The sequence below is a fragment of the Desarmillaria tabescens genome (assembly GCF_030435595.1).
Source record: "Desarmillaria tabescens strain CCBAS 213 chromosome Unknown EV420scaffold_40, whole genome shotgun sequence".
Lineage (NCBI taxonomy): Eukaryota > Fungi > Basidiomycota > Agaricomycetes > Agaricales > Physalacriaceae > Desarmillaria > Desarmillaria tabescens.
This window is the reverse complement of record NW_026848339.1, coordinates 200,570-220,402: the sequence shown is the minus strand read 5'-3', so window position 1 is coordinate 220,402 and position 19,833 is coordinate 200,570. Positions and strand designations below refer to the sequence as shown.

General features: G+C 47.1%; 7 protein-coding genes across 7 annotated transcripts; 3 read left to right on the top strand and 4 right to left on the bottom strand.

Annotated features, from left to right (window-relative positions):
* Positions 1 to 58: 58 nt before the first annotated feature.
* Positions 59 to 1,121, bottom strand: EV420DRAFT_1275565 (uncharacterized protein; the record flags this gene model as incomplete). The annotated part of the gene is made up of 2 exons (XM_060467907.1): positions 59 to 567; positions 620 to 1,121. The coding sequence occupies 2 exons, from the start codon at positions 1,119 to 1,121 to the stop codon at positions 59 to 61; spliced, it is 1,011 nt and encodes a 336-aa protein (XP_060326659.1).
* Positions 1,122 to 1,657: 536 nt separating this feature from the next.
* On the top strand, positions 1,658 to 4,059 carry EV420DRAFT_1275606 (uncharacterized protein; the record flags this gene model as incomplete). Its single annotated transcript, XM_060467911.1, has 12 exons — positions 1,658 to 1,746; positions 1,799 to 1,843; positions 1,891 to 2,043; positions 2,099 to 2,480; positions 2,533 to 2,653; positions 2,706 to 2,759; positions 2,808 to 2,982; positions 3,029 to 3,119; positions 3,175 to 3,281; positions 3,337 to 3,541; positions 3,594 to 3,738; positions 3,794 to 4,059. The coding sequence occupies 12 exons, from the start codon at positions 1,658 to 1,660 to the stop codon at positions 4,057 to 4,059; spliced, it is 1,833 nt and encodes a 610-aa protein (XP_060326658.1).
* A 570-nt stretch (positions 4,060 to 4,629) lies between these two features.
* On the top strand, positions 4,630 to 6,490 carry EV420DRAFT_1767192 (uncharacterized protein). Its single transcript, XM_060480914.1, has 4 exons — positions 4,630 to 4,644; positions 4,700 to 5,690; positions 5,741 to 6,127; positions 6,180 to 6,490. The coding sequence occupies exons 2-4, from the start codon at positions 4,826 to 4,828 to the stop codon at positions 6,215 to 6,217; spliced, it is 1,290 nt and encodes a 429-aa protein (XP_060326657.1). The 5' UTR covers positions 4,630 to 4,644; positions 4,700 to 4,825; the 3' UTR covers positions 6,218 to 6,490.
* A 1,284-nt stretch (positions 6,491 to 7,774) lies between these two features.
* On the bottom strand, positions 7,775 to 11,307 carry EV420DRAFT_1483353 (cytochrome P450; the record flags this gene model as incomplete). The annotated part of the gene is made up of 19 exons (XM_060469969.1): positions 7,775 to 7,843; positions 7,951 to 8,070; positions 8,209 to 8,295; positions 8,350 to 8,456; positions 8,515 to 8,692; positions 8,743 to 8,812; positions 8,962 to 9,042; positions 9,103 to 9,199; positions 9,250 to 9,333; positions 9,382 to 9,427; positions 9,607 to 9,699; positions 9,899 to 9,901; positions 9,954 to 9,983; positions 10,070 to 10,106; positions 10,354 to 10,489; positions 10,732 to 10,792; positions 10,849 to 10,977; positions 11,034 to 11,141; positions 11,179 to 11,307. 19 exons carry the CDS (start codon positions 11,305 to 11,307, stop codon positions 7,775 to 7,777), a joined length of 1,665 nt encoding a protein of 554 aa, XP_060326656.1.
* A 1,133-nt stretch (positions 11,308 to 12,440) lies between these two features.
* Positions 12,441 to 14,567, bottom strand: EV420DRAFT_1647216 (cytochrome P450; the record flags this gene model as incomplete). Its single annotated transcript, XM_060478017.1, has 12 exons — positions 12,441 to 12,609; positions 12,663 to 12,799; positions 12,853 to 12,959; positions 13,012 to 13,189; positions 13,244 to 13,363; positions 13,418 to 13,544; positions 13,597 to 13,693; positions 13,744 to 13,827; positions 13,876 to 14,035; positions 14,095 to 14,223; positions 14,279 to 14,386; positions 14,436 to 14,567. The coding sequence occupies 12 exons, from the start codon at positions 14,565 to 14,567 to the stop codon at positions 12,441 to 12,443; spliced, it is 1,548 nt and encodes a 515-aa protein (XP_060326655.1).
* Positions 14,568 to 16,415: 1,848 nt separating this feature from the next.
* On the top strand, positions 16,416 to 17,101 carry EV420DRAFT_834954 (uncharacterized protein). Its single transcript, XM_060483652.1, has 2 exons — positions 16,416 to 16,539; positions 16,590 to 17,101. Exon 2 carries the CDS (start codon positions 16,590 to 16,592, stop codon positions 16,968 to 16,970), a length of 381 nt encoding a protein of 126 aa, XP_060326654.1. The 5' UTR covers positions 16,416 to 16,539; the 3' UTR covers positions 16,971 to 17,101.
* Positions 17,102 to 17,456: 355 nt separating this feature from the next.
* EV420DRAFT_1275521 (cytochrome P450) lies at positions 17,457 to 19,419 on the bottom strand (the record flags this gene model as incomplete). Its single annotated transcript, XM_060467905.1, has 11 exons — positions 17,457 to 17,625; positions 17,676 to 17,812; positions 17,871 to 17,977; positions 18,030 to 18,207; positions 18,266 to 18,385; positions 18,440 to 18,566; positions 18,620 to 18,716; positions 18,773 to 18,856; positions 18,906 to 19,065; positions 19,118 to 19,246; positions 19,300 to 19,419. 11 exons carry the CDS (start codon positions 19,417 to 19,419, stop codon positions 17,457 to 17,459), a joined length of 1,428 nt encoding a protein of 475 aa, XP_060326653.1.
* Between the last annotated feature and the right edge of the window lie 414 nt (positions 19,420 to 19,833).

Sequence of the window (19,833 nt, the reverse complement as noted above, 5' to 3'; positions counted from 1 at the left end):
AGTATCTATGGGTACAGTAAACGGTAGCTGCAATCTTTCGCCCGTGAGCCTCTTTACCTTACATTCTGTGTATTATCTCTGATATCGTCGAGTAGAGGATCACCTTCGGCTTAATGAGGATGGTCAACGGCTTTTCTGAGTAACCATTCTTTTCCACCGACCGCGAAACCTTCAATCCTAGCTCGCAGGTGCAGAGAACGTGATCTGAGTCCAGGACCGCGCGTTCCCCATCACCATTCTCCATCGTATCTGGCACGAAGGTACTTCCTCGGCTGACGGAGAAAACAACGATATCTCCTGATACGACGCTCTCTCCCATCCCTCTGTCGAGATCTATGGCTAAATGGACGACCTCTTCTATCCTCTCCCCGTATTTTCCCACCAGAAAGGACGTACAAGCGTCCCAGCTCGGATCTGTACCGACGCTAGTCCATCCGGCGAAGATGAAAAGGATCGCCAGTTTTCTGACAATAATGTTTATCCATTCTTTCTTGACGTCGGCAAGGAACTCGTACTTCAACCCAGATCGAGTCATTGCCCTCCACCGGCCTGCGACCACCTGTGTATCTGGGATATGCTTTCAGTACTCATCATTTCTGATTTTGCGTAGCTGGCTCACTCGTCGCTCGGATTTGTGCATATAGACGGCTCAGATTTGCGTCCGTGCGTCTTTCCGTGTGCCACATAGAGATGAAGTCTGCGCAAGTTTGAATCAACGACGCTTGCACTGCGATCTGAACAACCTGAATGCGCGTCTCTTCATTCATGGGGGAACACAGCAGATCGATGATGTAGCTTCCAAAGTAATGCACGGCCTCTGCCCGAGCATTCTCGAAATCGTTCCTGGTGCCGAATGTCATGGAATCTACCATGTATGCTGATACCTGGTATACCTCCGCATTTAAGGATTCAACCTTTGCGACGAGCTCGGCACTAGACAAGGAATCGCTTATCATCGAATAAGCATGCGCATCCTGTAATTCCCGCGTGCGTATGTCCAAGAGACGGCGCTCGTCTGTGCGTACTGCCTTCTCTCGCTCTAAATCCGTGTGCAGTTGGATCAGCTCTTCATTCCGGGAGGCCATTTCCTGTTCCAACGACGCAATCTTTTGCTTAGCCATGGCCAGCTCCTTTCGGAACTCCTTCGAGCCTTCAATACGCAACGTTTCAGACGGGTTTTGATCGTTCTAAGTTGTGTCAATGTCCACAGTGCCATGCACAAGGAGGAACCTCACCACAGGATCAATAGAGTTCCTCTTTCTTCTCTCTCTCCGGCTGCTGGGATCAACGGCGTTCATCGTACGTGCTCGGTGCGATGACTGCAAGGCATTCCCATGACCTGAATCCACAGCAGGCCACCGCCCTCGATCGGCGCTTGTGTCGCCTTTAGGTTTTTTCCCGGATAGGCGCTGCATTAGTTCTCCAGCCTTCCCCATCGTGCTTGAGCGACTGCTCTGAGGTCCCGTTGGTGGATGGAAACAATCAATGTGACTACAGAGGACCAACGGGTCACACTGGGTGCGTGTAATGCGCATGTTCTCCTCTAAGGACTGCACATTCCTTTCACCATATCACTGGACGTGTGAAGAATAAGGGTGCGAACAAGTGTTTATATTCCCTTGGATGCGCCGTTTTGTCTAAACACAACACGGCCACCATGAACACCCGCTTGCCCTACGCTGGCGATTACAGGAAACTGCTCTTGGCTTTCGACCTTGGAACGACTTACAGCGGGATCTCATACAGGTCAGACTTTTGTCGTGCGCGTGTAATAAATTTCTGAGTATTCGTTTTATAGTGTACTCGACCCCAGTCTTCCACCGACGATTCAGCCCGTGACTAGGTATAGTTTTTGGATTATTTAGGTACCAGAAATCTAATGCTGTTCAGGTATCCTTCCCTTGAAGGCACTGGTAGCAATGCCAAGATCCCGACTATCATCTGTTACGATCGGAATGGCCGGATGAGGGCGGCCGGCGCCGAAGCGATAAGTGAAAATATCAATGACAAGATCCAAGAGGAGGGATGGGTCAGATGCGAAAAGTAGGTTATATTTCCATTAGTATGCTGGTCTTACAACGAACTTTCCGTTACTCAGGTTCAAACTGCACCTCCGCCCTCCTGCCAAGGACGTCAAGTCAGACAATATCAACCAAGCCATTTCACCGCTTCCGCCTGGCAAGAACGTCGTTACACTTTTTGCTGATTTCTATGCGTATCTCTTTGAGTGTGCCAAGACCTTCATACAGCAGACGCATCCGAGCGGTGCGACATTTTGGTCTTCGGTGGAGGATTCGATAGAGTTCATCCTGAGCCATCCGAACGGATGGGAAGGGGCGCAGCAGGAACAGATGCGCAAGGCTGCGGTGCAGGGCGGTCTCGTCAGTAATGACGCCAAGAACACGCGTGTACACTTTGTTACCGAAGGAGAGGCTAGTCTGCACTTTTGTATTCAGAAAGGTCTTTCATCACATGTGAAGGTGAGCACTGCATTTGCTCGTATGATGGATGAATCTAATGTGTTGGTTTAAGAAAGGAGAAGGCGTAATTATTGTCGACGCTGGAGGCGGCACTGTCGATATTAGTAGCTACACTAGTGTTTCGGCTGAAGGTGCTGCGAAATATTCATTCCAAGAGATTGCCGCCCCATTTTGTAAGTTCTTGACTTTCTCTCTACTATTTGACGCTCGTAAACTTATGTACAGGTGACTTTACTGGATCAATTTTTGTCACGCAGAGCGCTCGTACTCACATTGACGGTAACGTCTGACGTACCTTCAGGCTTCTTTTCATTCATAAGTTTATAGAAAAGTTGAAAGGCTCTAAATATTACGACGATGTTGGCCATATCGCAGAATGCTTCGACAAGTCTACGAAGCTTCGTTTCAAAGACCCGGAGGAGCCGTCTTTCGTTAAATTCGGGAGCCTCCGTGACAGGGACAACGCGCGCGATATCCGATCGGGTCAACTCAAATTGAAAGGGTGAGTGAAAGCAATAGACCGAAGACCCGTATCTTATATTACATAGGTCAGATGTTGCGACCTTCTTTGAACCATCGATAACTTCCATCACTAAAGCTATCGATGCCCAAAGAGCCGCATCGACAAAGCCTGTTTCGGTGAGTGTAGCGTTTTTGTAAATGGTTATGCCGGACGCTCATCGCGTCTGTGAAGGCTGTTTTTCTCGTTGGTGGTTTTGCTGCGAGTGATTGGCTCTTCCTTAAAGTACAAGAGCACACAAGTTCGCTTGGCTTGACCCTTGCTCGACCTGATAGTCATGTGTTAGTCTTTTTTCTTCAATTTCATCTAACTGTCCTCAGAAATGTTCGTTCGCAGGAACAAAGCAGTCGCTGACGGTGCCGTCTCGTTTCACCTCGATCACGCTGTTACCGCCCGTGTCTCGCCCTATAATTACGGCGTGACGGTGTGTACTGCATTTGACGGCCTGGATATGGAACATGTTTCCCGTCGTGCGCAGATGTTCGTGGACCCATCTGGCGTGCGTCGCTTGGCCGGGCAATACGATATCATCCTTGCCAAGGTAGTGTCTGCTACCATAGCCACGGGACCGTTGACATATACATCCTCTTTAGGACGTCTTGGTGTCGGAAGAGACAGAATTTAGTCAATCTTATTGCAGAATTGGACGGTCTTTGTCGGATTTGAGTACCATCACGACCTCGATATGGCGCTACAACGGGGAAAGGGAGCATCCGAGATGGATGGACGTGGAGAATGGTTTGTGCTCGTCTAATTCTACAAGATTATTCCTAATTCTTGGCCGACATTGCAGACAAGTATTCAGTACTGTGTCGCATTACGGCTGATACATCTGTCGCGGCAAAGTCACTCATAGCCCAGCGTTGTTCCGACGGAACCTACTACTACCGGTTGAGTATAGATGTCATTATGCTGTTTGGGATGACAGAGTTGAAAGCACAACTTGCGTGGATCGAGAATGTGAGTTACATGGACTATGACTTTACACGCGCCGCTATTAACGATATTTTTTCTTCTGTTCTAGGGCGAAGAGAAGAGGTAATACTGTGCTTCTGCTGATTGATTGCTTAGGATACTAACCATGTTAACAGGGGACCTGCTCAAGTCATATACGATTAACGGGATTGAGCGTTCGCTGCGTATATCTCATGTTTTAGGCTCAATCTTTGGTGATTTTTTCGCACTAGGAATATCGTACTTGGAATTTCCTAGCGTTTGTTCCTGTATTCCTATATTCTGAGAATCATATAATGTAACATGTTCTTCGAGGTTGCTGCGAAATATTGAGCAGCATTCAGCGGTATCCTGCCGAGCTACAGACAAACCACGACATACAACTGAGCGCCCACTTGGCACTCAAACTCTCCACGTACCGTCATAAATAGTTTGCGTGCATTGATGCTCCAGGCCGATCATGGGTGTTAACAAAAACTGCTCTTCCGAAGCGTACAGAAGAAAGTCATGTTAATCCCACTTGAAACGTTGCAATCTTATCTATTGGAGGGCCAGAAGACTCCCAAAAATATTGACGCACGCTGAATGGGATGTCAACGACAGTAACCCGGCCCGGCCCGGCCCGTGGCAGCCGTGACAGCAGGTCCCACCCGCTGGCTTGCATCATCACCTGTTCCGCATTGTTCTTTCGTAAGTTCTTTCACAATTACCTCGTATGGTCGCCTACATCCCTTCTGTTTTATAGAGGAACATATTGAAGACATATGGTCATGTCGCCTTGGTAAAGCCGGTATTTTCATATTTCGGTGCGTCGAGTATATCTTTGCTAGAAGGTGCTGACCAGGCTCGACATACAGAAAGTCCTTTGTTAATGACAATGCAGGACAATATTTCTGTTGCAAGTGATTCATGTCCCTCTTTGCCTCAAGAACTTGTCGATTATATCCTCGACTTCCTGCACGATGATATCCCTGTTTTACGGACGTGCTCTCTTGTTTCCAACGGCTTCTTGCCCAGGAGTCGTCATCACATCTATTCAGGCGTTTTAATCGTGCATGATATGGAGCTTGACTCGTTTCGGGAACAACACGCTGGGAAATTGTACAGATGTGGAAATTTCGACGCCCTGTTGAAACATTCCCCTCACGTTGGACCGCTAGTGAGGACATTAGGGATGCATACCATGTCAGAGAGACTGGACGATCTGTGCGCCTACTCTTCACTCCATTCTATCTTTCACTCCCTCCACAATCTCTCTCAACTCCAACTCGTCGATCAGAGAGACATGACCATTTGGAACTTCTTGCCGATCGTATTTCGAGAACTCTTTCTCACAACGCTACGTTCCTCGCGAATCACAACATTGCAACTCAAAGGCATTGCATATGCCACAAATAATGAACTAGAAGATGTATTCACCGCGGTAGCAAATCCAGTTCTAAAGCATCTGTCGATTGACTCCGATTTCGGAGAAAAAACATCTTCAACCTTTCCATTAACGATTCGCCAGCCAGCGAATGGTCTCCCAGAGCTGGAGTCTCTGTCCATGTCTGGGGATTCCATGTGTCATCAGATAGAATACCTTTTCTTCAATAGATCCCTGTACAACGTCAGCCATGTCCGACAGCTCTCTCTTCAACTGAGTAGCGACACAACGGGATCAGTCGTACAATCCCTTCTCGACGAGATGAGAGATACCCTTGAATGTTTAACTCTCGATGTTACGCATTATGCGGGTATGCAGGTCTCGGCTTTGATTTAAACAATCCACTTATCACATCTTCAGATCAAAATAATGGTTTTGACCTCAGACGACATAAGAAACTCACATCCTTTTACAGTGTCCTTTTCTTCACACTGAATACTTGGCTCCTGACGATATGGTTCGGTCCTGCATTACAATCATTGACTACTGAGCTGCTTGTCGATGATTGGGTGATCGAGCCAGACGCTCCTACATTGACAAAAGTTGATGCGCACATTGACAAACTGGCGCTACCTATGCTACAGCATGCACATGTCAAGCTGCATGATATCAGCCATAATGTGTGCAGCTATTTTTGGTGTGACGGTGATTACCTACCTCCGGGTCATGATGAATGGAGAAACCAAGTCGAAGAGCAGATGCCGTTGCTAAGCAGCAAAAGGATCTTAGAAGTTGACGTTGTAAAACGTTAGTCCATCCTTTTATTCGTCATTGCTCATTCTAATGCACCTTATCCTAGAGCGCTATTGCGTAGCGAGGGCAAATGACTCCATCTGATACACAGGTCTATTTCACCTTGTAAAATGATATTCTCTCGTGTATAATTACAAGCATATACCCGCCGAACTTCCCAGTTTCGTCAATCGCCAATGAAAGAACGGGCCGGAAATTACTACCTCAACACATGCGCTTGAAGAAGTGTGTCACTGCTCTGATTCGGAAACTGGTCAGCAGTGAACCGGGCAGATGGGAGAACCTTGTCGAAATTCAGAATAACATGCAACATGAGATATCTCGTGCACATCTATAAGATGATGTAGACCTGCGAACAGTAATTACAGTTAGTGACATCAAAGACATGTTGTCTTCCCTCGGAGTCTGTCAGTGATCCCCGGATGCATTCCAGGTTGAACTTGGAAGTGCTCGTTTGAGGAGGGTTACGGTCACGTTATCTTAAAATGGCTCCTATACTCAGGGGCTACTTGAAGAACAGCATAAATACCCGTTAGCCAGGTACTCCTAGACCAGAAACAACACGAGCACTTACAACCATCACCACCAGAGCAAGTGATCAGCTTTATCAATGTCTACCATGACATTGTACAATTATCCCCCCTCGTCGTCGTCTACCGAGTCCATCGATTCTCTAAACTCCGTGCCCGAGATGCCGAGGGATTCCATACTATCCGCTTCAGATGGAGACGTTCGCAGCCTCCGAGAACGTCGAGGCGTGACTTTCTTCATTTCATTCACTCAACCGGATTTTGGTCCCGTCATCCCTGCGAAAGGCCATCTCGAACCCAGAGCTGGCACGTTTCCTAGCAGGAGAAAGGCCTCTGCTCCCAGACATATATCTGAGAAAATTGTAGCAAGAACTGACATGGGAGGAGGGTTCTTTTAAATGCACGCTCTGCCACCAGGGTGTTGGTACCATACATCCTCCGGAACGGGCCAAAATTTACCTCTTTCCACTTGCGGGAGGATGCGCCGCCTAGCAGTCCCCAGATCAACGCATGATAATTGTAATGCAGAAGGGGAACATAGATGGAGGAGCGCATAGAACGATTGTCATGGACTCGTTGCTTCGATATAACTTTGTTTTAAGGGAAAGTTCTCAAAAGATGAACTGACGCACGAATCACTATCGTTGCGATCTAGGAATGGGCTGCTAAGAATCGAATACAGAACAGTCGAACTGAATTGCTCACCGAGACATTGCGTCAAATATGAATAGCCTACCCATCTGGAATGAAATAGCTAAACCCAATGACTTTGTTCCTCTGCGCAACGGTGGAAAAAAATAAGCAGGCCCTGTTAATGTCGCGAAAGAAAGATTGCTTGCAGCGGTATAGGAATCATTCTGAAAGGCCCTGTGCCAGTAATGGTGTAGCGACAACGAAGGCATCGGAACAATGGTGGCGGTTAGAATTGGGTTATAGTGCAAGAAAGCGTTGATCGACAGAGCCGGCCCACCCTCCGAGAGATCTAAATAACATTGGCCACCTTCTCTTTTTCTATTGTTCTCTTGTCGCTCAGAATATATCCTCACAGTTTTCGGTGAGACGTAAATCTTAATGAAACCTTTATTCAGCGAATTCAAACATCAAGTACAATTTATTCGTCCTTCAGACTCTTGGTTTGCTTTCTGCCTAGTGACATCGCATCTACTAAGGCTATTATGACCTATGGCCAGTGTCGGGAAGGGTTCTGTCCTTGTAAATTGTTCTTCTCGTTTACAACGATGACTAATCATTTAACGAGATGTATCTCTATCTTCATGGTGTACATACACGCTTTCTGAACAGCACCTTGCTACTTTGGCTTGGGAACTGCTCACTGGAGACCCACTTGGTCGGGGGAACCTTGTCCATCTTCACGTCATAATTCATGAGGACATAGGAAATGAGAGCCTTTAATTCGTTGACAGCGAAGAAGCGGCCGGGACTACACAGGAGTTAGTGTTAGGCTCGAGGAAGGTAAACGTAGGGATGAACGCATCATGCTGGTCGTCCATGGCCAAAGAAAATAAAATCCAGGCTCGGTGTGACCATCTGGTGGCGAATAGCATCGCCTTCTCGTTTCCTCTTTTCGGAGAACCTCCACGGCTTGAACTCTAATGGATGTTCGTAGTTTTCCTACGCAGAAAAACTTATAAAGAGGGCAGTAATGGAAATAAAAGTTTTGTATACCTCGCCGAAATGAGTACTCATAGAATCCACGGCGACTTGACACCCAGCAGGAATAACTATCCCGTCCGAAAACACGAAGTCCTTCTTAGCCAACCGACGCATTGCAACTTTGCTTAATGGTCACCACGAGTATCAAAATAATGAAACAAGACGAATGCGACTCACAGACGCCAATGTCACCATACAGTCTCTGAGATTCCTTCAAGAAGCTATCAAGCTGGTTCATCTTACCCATTGCAGCTTTCGTTTTTCCTTCTTCCTTTATCACAGTTTCCACCTCAGTCCGGAGCATTTCAACGTACTCTGGATGCGCAGCCAATGCATACAACGCCGACGTAAATGTCTATAAGCACTATCAGCTAGTAATACCATCAAATACGTGATTTAGCTTACATTGGATGTCGTGTGGATGGCTGCCACGTTCGTGAGGAGCATCCTAGCAGACAGACTCCGTACTGTGCGCCTTTCTTCGACACCATCAGTCGCATCAATCAGCCACGAGAGCATGTCATTCTACCAAAGCATGAGGCAAAGGGCGACACAGCTGATGCCAGGCAACTTCCTACCGGTTTTCCCGGTCAGTCTTTGCCATGGATCTTCTCCTGATGCAACCGTTCCTGGATGGTCTCAGCAAGAAATTTCTCAGTCTTGGCTATAGCCCGCCGGCGAGGCGTTATAATGGATCCCACAATCCTGGATATATGTCCCGGTAATTAATTATACTGTAAATAATGGTGGGCTCAGATAACTTACGGCTTCATAAGTGTCGGAAAAAGGTTGATGATTTGAGCACAGATGAAAACATTGATAGTGAAGTTGATATTGAGTTCGAGGTAGTCGGAATTTCGGCCTTAACAAAGAGTCGTATCAGGAGCATCGATGATGAGGACCACCACTTACAGAGAGGAAGTCCAACGAACATCCGATTAGTTGTTCGACATACAATTTGCAAGATTTTTTGATATGCAGGCACCTCAATCCAGTCTACCTAATATTAGCTAGAGCATCTTAAAACACCGTTAGTTATCGCACCTTCGGTCATTGGTATATTTCCCTTGAAGGCTGCTTCTATCTCGTCCTAAACATCCGCAAAACAAGTGGCGATGTTGCGGGTAAAGGTACCTCGTATGGCTTCTATATGATAAGTGTCCGTCCTGCATCAGGAAAAAATGACACGCCGATATACCCATACGTAGCGTCTGTACCTGGTATTGCAAATGCGAAAGGTCCCCTTTATGTCGTGATCGTACTTCTCACTCGGGTCTCTGTAGCTCTCTGTAGCCCTCCGTAATCTGCTGCAACGACTACTGTAGCACTATTGTAGGTGTATATAATAGGATATACATCTAGCTAATCAAGGCCACATCTGAGGTAGACACCAAAAATTATGGAAAAAATGATATATTCACTGGGAGATATGTAATACACAACTACAACACATTCTGTACATGGTTCCGGGCTCCCGCAGCTAGCCCTTGGCCTCTACTGGACCCGTGCTAGCGTCCAACAGTGAAGTCCCCGGAAGAGCTTCGAATGCCTCGAGACATACGATCTGAATAATCAAAGTCAACGATTGAGTGAAAGATATTATAAATAATACGCACCATCAAAATGCTACATAGCTCGAGGACCACCTCCAACAGCCGATATCAAACAGACGAATACTACCAAGAGTAATGAGTAACAACGTGAGGGATAGTTCGAGCAGAGCCTGACTCACCGTTAGGAATGCGAGACTGCCAATCATTCCGAACTCACTACAACAGCAACGATCAACTCCAAGCATGCGAAGGCAGACGAAGAAGACCTACTTCATCCACGACAGTCCACGAAGAAACTCGTCAGTGCTTGCATAGTATCAGTCCGTTGCCACAATCTTCGTAAAAGATGAAGTTACTAGTGCGGACCTTGGACGACGCAGTAAAAGGGGAGGTGGTGGTAGGAGGGAAGAAAAATGGTTGGAATTGATCGCATTTTGGTGGTGTGATCATGTTGATAACGCACGAACCATCGGAGTTGGACCGGAAATTGAAACGAACTTCGTAATTCTTTCGATGTTGATCGCGCTTCACCCTTGACACCCACCCGCCGTTTGCAATTGCCCTGCACAAATTTCTTTCGTGAGGTATCCCAGAGACATCTATTAAATTGTTCATTTACTTTGTATCATAAGAATGGATTTTTATGTGACCTTGAACACCTGCCACATCACTCCCATTCATATATCTATGGAGGTGTGCACTTTGCTTTATGTATGTCCTGTTTGGCTATGAAGGCTAAGCTTGGAATTACGGATTGCTACAGAGACATATGGTGGGTAACAGGTGGAGCAACGTAAGGTACCGATCATCAATATGATATAGACAAATTGTGGTCAGGTACGTAGTATTTCAGTTTTTCCTGATGTGAGTGAGCGATCGATAGTGTAATCCGTCTGCAAGGCCTATAAGTGCTAAGAGTAAAACTCCCAATGCATAGAAATAGTACTCGAGCACCCACATCTATGTTCACCTCCAAGGACGACAAATGCTCGCGTGATGACTTTCGGATATCATTAATTTTATCAGGCCCGCTAACCACGACCACCCATTTGTCGAGCAAGGGCACTTTGAACGTTGACCCGCCGTACTTCTCGCAATGATTCAGACTTGCGCCAATTGAGGAATGAACCGGTTGATACGCACCATTCTATGTCCCTCTTCAATGATTTCCTTCGCGTGGTGCACGAACTTGAAAGTATCTATCCAAGACATGATGATACCAGATGACCCGACCGTAGGAATGGCTTTCAGCTGCGATGCGATGAAATCAAGTAGCATAACGTCTCACCTTCGCTCTGATGATCAAGGCCTTTCGAAGTTGGAATGGAAGGAAAAGCGCAGTGGCTATGGCCAAACTGCGTAGCAGTGTTGTGTTGTCCATCTGTTGTGCAATATCGATGTATTCTTCGAAGGCCATTTGTTGTGTAAGGAAGAACCTGGAGGAATGGCATTTATATACGCATGCCAGAAGTACTACGGAGCTCTTATCCGCACTTAGTCATTTTGATTTGTGTAGTTGCCTAACTCCGTTCTGAAGTGAGCATAACGAGGCGAGAGACTGATTAGCGTCCTCTCTTTTCTTGGAAGGGTACATATTTGATTTGAAGCGACAACCTTGTCGCCGAAGACATTCAGGAGTTTGAAGATAGTCCTATGATAGCACAATACATCGAAGGCGAAGGTGGCCTTTAGCCGTGTTCGTGAAAAGTTGATGAGTTCGGTATGGGTGCGCGAGGTCAGTCCCCACGAACCACACATGCGTACCCCGTGCTTGAGGCGTCCATTACCTGCTAGCCCGCGTAATAGACCCGCTTCTCCGTTGGCCCGGTGCATAATGATGATTGCGAATGACCAGCGATCTGCCAAGCTATTATTGTTACAAGCGCTTGCAAAGAAGGGAGGAACACGTGCGCTTTTGTCTTCCTCACATCTGACATAGCCCACGAATTATATAAAACGTCATCGCTCGAGCTCATCTTGCTATCGTTCTCGCTATTGTTTCATGGCAGCCGTGAAAATGGACGAGAGCGGTAATAAGACGAGCCAGGAAGCCAAAAAATGCGGGAGAAAACTGGGAGACAACGTTACGAAGATCATCACCATCATATTGCACAATGTGTTTTGCTGTAGAGACAGTCGTGGCACACAGTACAAATAAAACGTCGTAACGATGGTGGTCGGCGATGGCTGATGGCCGGCTGTATCAGGCCGACCAATCGTTTCTCGTTTCCGACCCCAGATTCACTGCGTTTTAGGTGTTTAGCTAACCAATCTTTCTTGGTTGAGGAAACCCACATTGAATGGCGAGCATTATTCCTTCAACTTTCCTATAGCCCGAGATTTTTGTGCCCCCGTTATGTCTATTTACGTTTACAGACTGATAAATTCTCACAAACTTGAAGACGCAGAGCCCGGTGACCTTTGGCCAGTCAAGATACGTATAAACGGTCTGAAGTGGCTTTTTGACTTCATTCGCATTACGCACAAGTCTGCGATGACCAAAAATATTTAGCAAAGCGGCCCTTCTCAATCCAATCTCGCCCAGATCTTTTATGACGTACGCACACGCTTCCTGAACAACACCTTACTGCTCTGATCAGGTAGCTGATCACCGGCTAACCACATGGAGGAGGGCGGCCTATCCATCTTCACGTCAAAGTTCAGAAGAACATACGACATGAGAGCCTTCAACTCATTGACGGCGAAGAAACGGCCAGGACTACAGGATGGTTAGCTCTCAGAACTGATCAAGCTGTTACTAAAGCTTCGCACCATGCCGTTCGCCCAAGGCCAAAGAAAATGAAATCCAAGCTAGGAGTGATCATCCTGTGACGAATACTCTCGCCCTCTTGTTTTCTCTTGTCGAAAAACCTCCACGGTCTGAATTCTAATGGGTTTTCGTAGTTCCTCTGTACGAATGTCGATGAATATGATAGTTAGACTTGCGTCATGTGCGACTCACCTCGTCCGTATTCGTAGCCAAAGCAGCCACCGCGATTTCAGTGCCCGCCGGAATGACCGTCCCATCTGAAAACGCGAAGTCACCTCGAGCGACGCGACGTATCCCGACTGTGCACAATTGTTAGTGTGAATGCGATGCAGCGAGAGAGTACCAACTCACAAGTGCCAACACTGCCATACACTCTCTGCGCTTCCTTCAAGAAGCTATCAAGCTGATTCATCTTTCCCATCGCAACCTTCGTACATCCTTCTGCATTGATGACAGATTCCACCTCGGTTCTGAGAGTTTCAGCGTACTCTGGATGTATGGCTAAGGTATAGAGAGCAGTCGTAAATGTCTATCAGGGATCCAGTTAGCTTTTGGCCTTGGACATATAATCTAGAGTAAATACCATAGAGGTCGTATGGATCGCTCCCAGATTCAGGCTGAGCATTCGAGAGCTTAAGTCCTGTATTGTACGTCGTTCTTTGTCGCCATGAGTTGCGTCGATTAGCCACGAAAGGAGGTCATTCTGTGGTCCGTGAGACGAATACTCGACAAAACAGAGTTAGTAGAGCTTTCTCACCGGCTTCCCCGGCCAGTCTTTGCCGTGAACGTTTTCCTGATGTAGGCGTTCTCGTATAGTTTCATTCAGGAATTTCATCATCTTGGCTAAGGCACGCCTGCGAGGCGTGAAGAGGGTTCCCAGAAGTCTTAGGACGAAGATAGTTTCAGCCTCGACAATATCAAGCTCTGGTGACTTACGGTTTGAGGATCCTGGGGAAGAGATTGATGATACGAGCGTAGACAAAAACGTCAATAGTGAAATCAATGTTGAGTTTAATGTAATCAGGATCACGGCCTTAAGACGGGTTGGTGTCGACAAGGCACTAACATGGATAGCTTGCTTACAGATGGGAAGTCCTATGAACATCCGATTGCTCGCTCTGCATACGATTTGCAAAATCGTCTCGTATGCGGAAACTTCAATCCAGTCTATAGCAATATTAGCCTGGGTACTTGAAAAGTGCCGGGTCCCCGTACCGTCAGTCATGGGTATATAGTCTTCAAAAGCTACTTTTATCTCGTCTTGAACGTCCGAAAAACAGGTAACAATGTTCCGAGTCAGAGCGCCTCGTACAACTTCTGTCTGGTACGGGTCAACACATAGGTTGCGACCCATGGTATGATTCATTTGCAAAAGCTACAGATGCTGCTATGAGAATCATACAAGAGACCTCACATATAACAAGGAACACTCACATCTATGGTCGCATCCAGAGAAGACAGCTGCTCGAGCGTGGACTTCCGAATGTCATCAATCTTCTCGGCGCCACTCACGACGACCATCCATTTATCAATCAATGGCACTTTAAACGTTGACCCATAATACTATAGGGCAATCATTTAATCCCAAAGGATACTAATGGGACGACCCGGTACACACCTTTGCATAACCCTCTTGAATAATTTCCTTCCCATGAAATATGTACTTGAAGGCGTCTATCCAAGACGTTATGAGACCCGACGACCCCACCGTTGGAATGTGCTTCAGCTACAACAACGTCAGCGTTCACCGGGTTAAAGGAGATACAACAACCTACTTTTGCTCTGGTTAACAGCGCCTTTCGGATTTGTAGGGCAAGCAAAAAAGCAGTGGCTATGGCCAGAGTGCGTAGCACGAAGGTCCTGGCGCCTAGCTGCCACGGAGGTTCGAAATAGTCTTCAAGCGCCATATGTTAGATGAGAATCAAAGAGAAACAGAGGTTTGTATGCATACGTACCATGGGAATGTTGGCATCGTGCGAACGCATGGAAGGTCACAGGTCCGACCAGCGCATATCAGAATCACCGTTGCCGACAGGACATTTGTTCCAATCGCACGGATACTACATACCGCGTAAGCGCCACTCGTTTATCTGTTAAAGTCATCGCGGTGCTAGTGCAAACGCAGAGTGCACCAAGCTTTTATACCATCATAATAGCCACAGAGAGGTAGTAGTCCGTGATCACCGTTCTCGTGTTGCCACTGATTCATCCAGTCCAGAACCGAATATGACAACACTTTCCCGAAAAACACCTCAATAACACACGTGTCGTTCTTTCGGCTGCTTTATATATTATCTCGGACCGGCAGTGTGAGTATACAGTTTCGCTAGGCTAGCAATACTGGATGCCTCTGCATGCTGCATTTCTCTGGTACGACTCGGAGTGTTGAGTAATCCCAGTTTGAAACGAGCAACTATTCCTATTTTCGCTGCAGGTTCAGTTATCAGACCAGTATACCAAATTTACAAGACAGTACACACCGTTCCATCGCTTCCCTGTGAGCCAGCCAAATCGGTAGATATGCTTCCATGGGTTCTGATCATGAAACCGATTGAGCCGCGGAGACATTTCCGAACATGACACCTATGCTCGAGAGGGGCTACTTGAAGGACAGCATAAATACCCATTAGCCAAGTACTCCTAGACCAGGAACAACATGAACACCTACCACAACCATCACAGCACCATGTCAGCTTCACCAATGTCCATCGCAACATTGTACAATCATCCCCCCTCATCGTCGTCCACCGAGTCCTTCGACTCTCTAAACTCTGTACCCGGGACGCCGACAAGTTTTGTACCATCCGCTCCAGATAAAGACCATCGCAGCCTTCGAGAACGCCGAGGCGTGACTTTCTTCATCTCGTTCACCCGACCGAATTTCGGTCCAGTCATTCCTGCGAAGGGGCATCTTGAACCCAGGGCTGGCTCTCTTCCCCGTAGAAGAAAGGCCTCTGCTCCCAGACCTGCGTCTCCGAAAATTGTAGTAGACGTTAACATGGTCGCAGGGTTCTTTTAAGCGCATCCTCTGCCACCAGAGTGTCGGTACCATTCATATTCCTTCGTGACCGGTCAATCTTCTACGCGCGAGAGGAAAGCGACAATGTATCGTCCGGGGTCCAGGGTCCATCCTGCATGAAAATTGTAGTGCAGAACTGGGACGACGTTGGCGTAGCCCGTCATGTTTTGATAGCTCGTGGACTTGTATCAAATAAATCTTCTCTGTTCCGCGAAAAGGCAACCGAGCATCAAGTGTGAGATAGCTGCAAGAGAGAAGAATCGGCTGAGATATTCCCTACAAAAAGAGATAGACATACACAGAATATTGACGATACCTCACACCAATCCTGAATGCTCGTAAGGGGTACGGAGATGCCCTATCGCTGCCGCCCATGACACTCCCGTCATCTTTATCGTCCAAGGAAAAGGCAGTCGCGCTAATGAGCCGGGTCTGCCTCTACACCACCAATAAGATAAAGTCAAGTGGGAAAGCGCACGACGTACCAATAGCCGGACTATATTCCTACGCTTGACTCGACATCCTCAAAGTAGGACAAACTTGTTTTCTGGCAGCGCTGCAATGCATCCCACTAACGGCTCCGAATGGCGATTTCCTTTACGATGCCAGGCAAACTTTGAATCGTTCCATGTCGTTGAATGCGGTAGGCGCTGGAGTCGACAGAAATGGCGAGGAAAGCAGTTAAATTCACCAGCATCGTCGGCAAGGTCGTGGTGGTAGAAGATCAAGTGACCGTGACCACTTTTGCTTCCGTACCACCATCATCGATTATCCCCCTCCGTTCCCTCACCATTTCCTCCTGCAGCAGTGCATATTCTCGTCGTTTCCCCGGATATCTGGAAGAGTAGCTTTTCAGTATCGTGCGTTGCTGTATTTCTTCTTCCCAGGAAAGCGCTGATGGATACTGTAGATGACGACGCCGTTCAAGGACAGCGTACCCGTCGAATTCAGCCTTTCTATTCCCCAAGAGCTCTTTGATTACATTCTCGACTTCCTGTACGACGGCGCCCCTACCTTGCTGGCGTGCTCTCTTATATGCCGTGCATCCCTTCCCTGTAGCTGCTATCATATCTATTCAAGCGTGTTTATCGTGCACATCTGTGAATTTGACAAATTTCGAGAACAATACGCAGGGCAACTGTACCACCACGAGAACCTTGCCACATTACTCCAACATTCTCCCTCCGTTGCCTCGCTGGTCACAAGATTCGGAATTCATGCAATGTTAAACGCGATGATGGACCCTTTTGATGGACATCTCTCTCTTGCCTATCGTTCAATCTCTCCATAATCTGTCCCATCGAATTCATCACTCGCCGAAACTAGGGATTCTGGACCGAGTCTCCAGTCACCGCACAGACTCTTCCTCACAGCTCTCCGCTCTCTCCCACTCAAAACACCCGTCTTCAAAGGCACTAAATTGCGCATAGATGCCCAATTCGAAGATGTTTTTGCTGCTGCCGCGAAGCCCGCACTAAAGCATCTGTCAATTACTCACACTTACGCAAGAGAACGTCAACGGATCCCCCATACGTATCTACTGTACATATTCTCACGTTTTATCATTCAGAGCGCTACTGTATGCATGCAAAAGACTTGCGACTAAATTGTCATCTAAATGTGTACTAGTACCAGGGTAATGGGGAGCTTGAATATGGAACAGTGTTACTTTGAAATGGAAACGAGTGTTCGTCATGTACTTGTATTCAATTGACATTGGCCGGGTACCGCTTTCTCGACTGTGGCATACAAACTGGCTATTATCGTACTGCAACCTTCATAACGCAGGTGCCCTCTTGCGGAACAGCACCTTACTGCTCTGGCTTGGGAACTGCTGAGAAAGGAACCATCCAGGCGGGGGAACTTTGTCTATCTTCACATCAAAGTTCAAGAGAATATGGCACATGAGGGCCTTGAGCTCATTAACGGCGAAAAACCGGCCAGGGCTACAAACAAAGAGTCAGTTTTAAATTTCTCAGTGGCTTGATGTACTCACCACGCCGGGCGTCCGTTACCAAAAAGAACATAATCCGAGTCGAGCGTGACCATCTGGTGGCGGGTGCCCTCACCCTCCTCTTTCCTCTTATCAGAAAATCTCCACGGTTTGAACTCTAGTGGGTCCTCGTAGTTCTCCTGCATAGGTCAAGTAGTGAGAAGGAAGGTAAGGTCAGATATCCAGACCCGTGGTTACCTCGTCCATATGCGTGGAATAAGCTGCAGCGGAGAGGTGATTGCCAGCAGGAACAGTGGTTCCGTCCGAAAAGACAAAATCTTTCTTAACGACGCGTAACATGCTGACTGTTCTCGTTTCTCATTATGTTTCAAACCAAGGACGAGGGGAACAACTCACAGGTACCGATGCCGCCGTACAGTCTCTGTGACTCCTTCAAGAAACTATCAAGCTGACACATCCTTCTCATTGCGGCTTTCGTCCAGCCTTCTGCTTCAATTGCGGCTTCGACCTCGTCTCGAAGGGTCTGCACATATTCAGAATGAGCAGCTAATGCATACAGAACGGTAACAAATGTCTAAGAGTGTACAGTTATCAGCTGCTCGAACTTCAATTTCAACGTTGAACAGACATACCATAGACGTCGTATGAATAGACCCAAAGTTTATGAAAAGTAATCGAGTGACCAAGTCCTGTATTGTACGCCGTTCACGGTCACCATCTGTCGCATCAATGAGCCAAGAGAGAACATCGTTCTACCAATACCATGAGAAAAATGTGTTTGGAAAAGAGTAGTTTGGATTTCCCACCGGCTTTCCCGGCCAATCTTTGCCATGCACATCATCTTGATGTAGTCGTTCCTGTATAGTTTGACCAAGTAATTGCTCCATCTTGGCCACCGCACGTCTGCGAGGCGTGAAGATAGAGCCCACGATGCTGTAAACATGGATGAGCCAGGTTACGATTCAAATTGAACCAGGCTAACTTACGGCTTTAGGATTGGGGGGAAAAGGTTGATGACATGAGCGCAGGCAATAACATTGACGGTGTAATTGATGTTGAGGTTGATGTAATCGCGATTGCGACCTTGAGTACCAGGTCAGATCAATAAGGCTTTGAGACGAACTCGGAGGTCGACTAACAAAGAGGAAGTCCAACATACATCCGGTTGCTTGCTCTGCATATAATTTCTAAAAATGTCTTGTACGCGGGGACTTCTATCCAGTCTACAAGTGCGTTAGCAATTGTCCCGTAGAAGGCCGTGAGGGACTATACCTTCAGTCATAGGTATGTCATCTTTGAAGGATGCCTTGATTTCGTCCTGAACATCCGCAAAACGCACAGCAATATTGCGGGTCAGCGGGCCTCGCACAACACCTGCATGATAAGGGTCGGCGCTGACGCTCTTTCCCATCGTATGGTCGAACTGGAAAAGCTATATTCGTTGTTACGATAATTGCGATGGACTGAAAATGAGAAAGGTTCACCTCTTGACCCGCGTCCGTAGCAGATAACTGCTCATTCGAGGCTTTTCGAATGTCATTGATCTTCTCTGAGCCGCTCACTACGATCATCCATTTGTCGAGCAACGGCACTTTGAAGGCTTTCCCGTAGTGCTAGGGAAAGAAACGTGTCATTTCGAAGATCGGCAAGACAACTCCATACATACTATGTTATAACCTTCCTGAATGATCTCCTTCGCGTGGAAGACAAACCGGAACGCGTCTATCCAAGACGTGATAATACCAGACGACCCAACTGTAGGTATATCTTTCAGCTGCGATGACATTAGCATACACCAGGACGAGATTGGTGCAATAACGAACCTTTGCTCTGGTGATGATAGCCTTTCGGAGCTGTAAGGCAAGCAAAAATGCAGTGACTAAGAACAGACTGCGTAGCAGTAACACGCTGTCTGATTCTTGCGCCATATCGATGTATACTTGAATACCTGTCTGTCGAACGAGGAATTTCAGAGGCAACCTGGCCTCTATATACAATCCTGGGAGAACGGTAAAATTAGTCAGCCCACTAATGTCCGTTTCGTACATCAGTAGCCGTACCCACGATCCGTTCTGTCAGAGGAGAATTGTAATAAATTAATAATTCAGAATTCCATTCTGATCAGGTCCTTACTTACGTGCAGATCAGAGGTTTTCGGCAGTACTGTGATAATATACCGAACGACCAAGGCGCTATGTTC

Bases quoted from the DNA above. Each gene is read 5' to 3' on its own strand.
- EV420DRAFT_1767192 (XM_060480914.1), top strand. From the start codon at position 4,826: ATGACAATGCAGGACAATATTTCTGTTGCAAGTGATTCATGTCCCTCT. The intron at 5,691-5,740 runs GTATGCAGGTCT...TCACATCTTCAG, and splicing joins CGATGTTACGCATTATGCGG to ATCAAAATAATGGTTTTGAC. The intron at 6,128-6,179 runs GTTAGTCCATCC...ACCTTATCCTAG, and splicing joins AGAAGTTGACGTTGTAAAAC to AGCGCTATTGCGTAGCGAGG.
- EV420DRAFT_834954 (XM_060483652.1), top strand. From the start codon at position 16,590: ATGACGACGCCGTTCAAGGACAGCGTACCCGTCGAATTCAGCCTTTCT.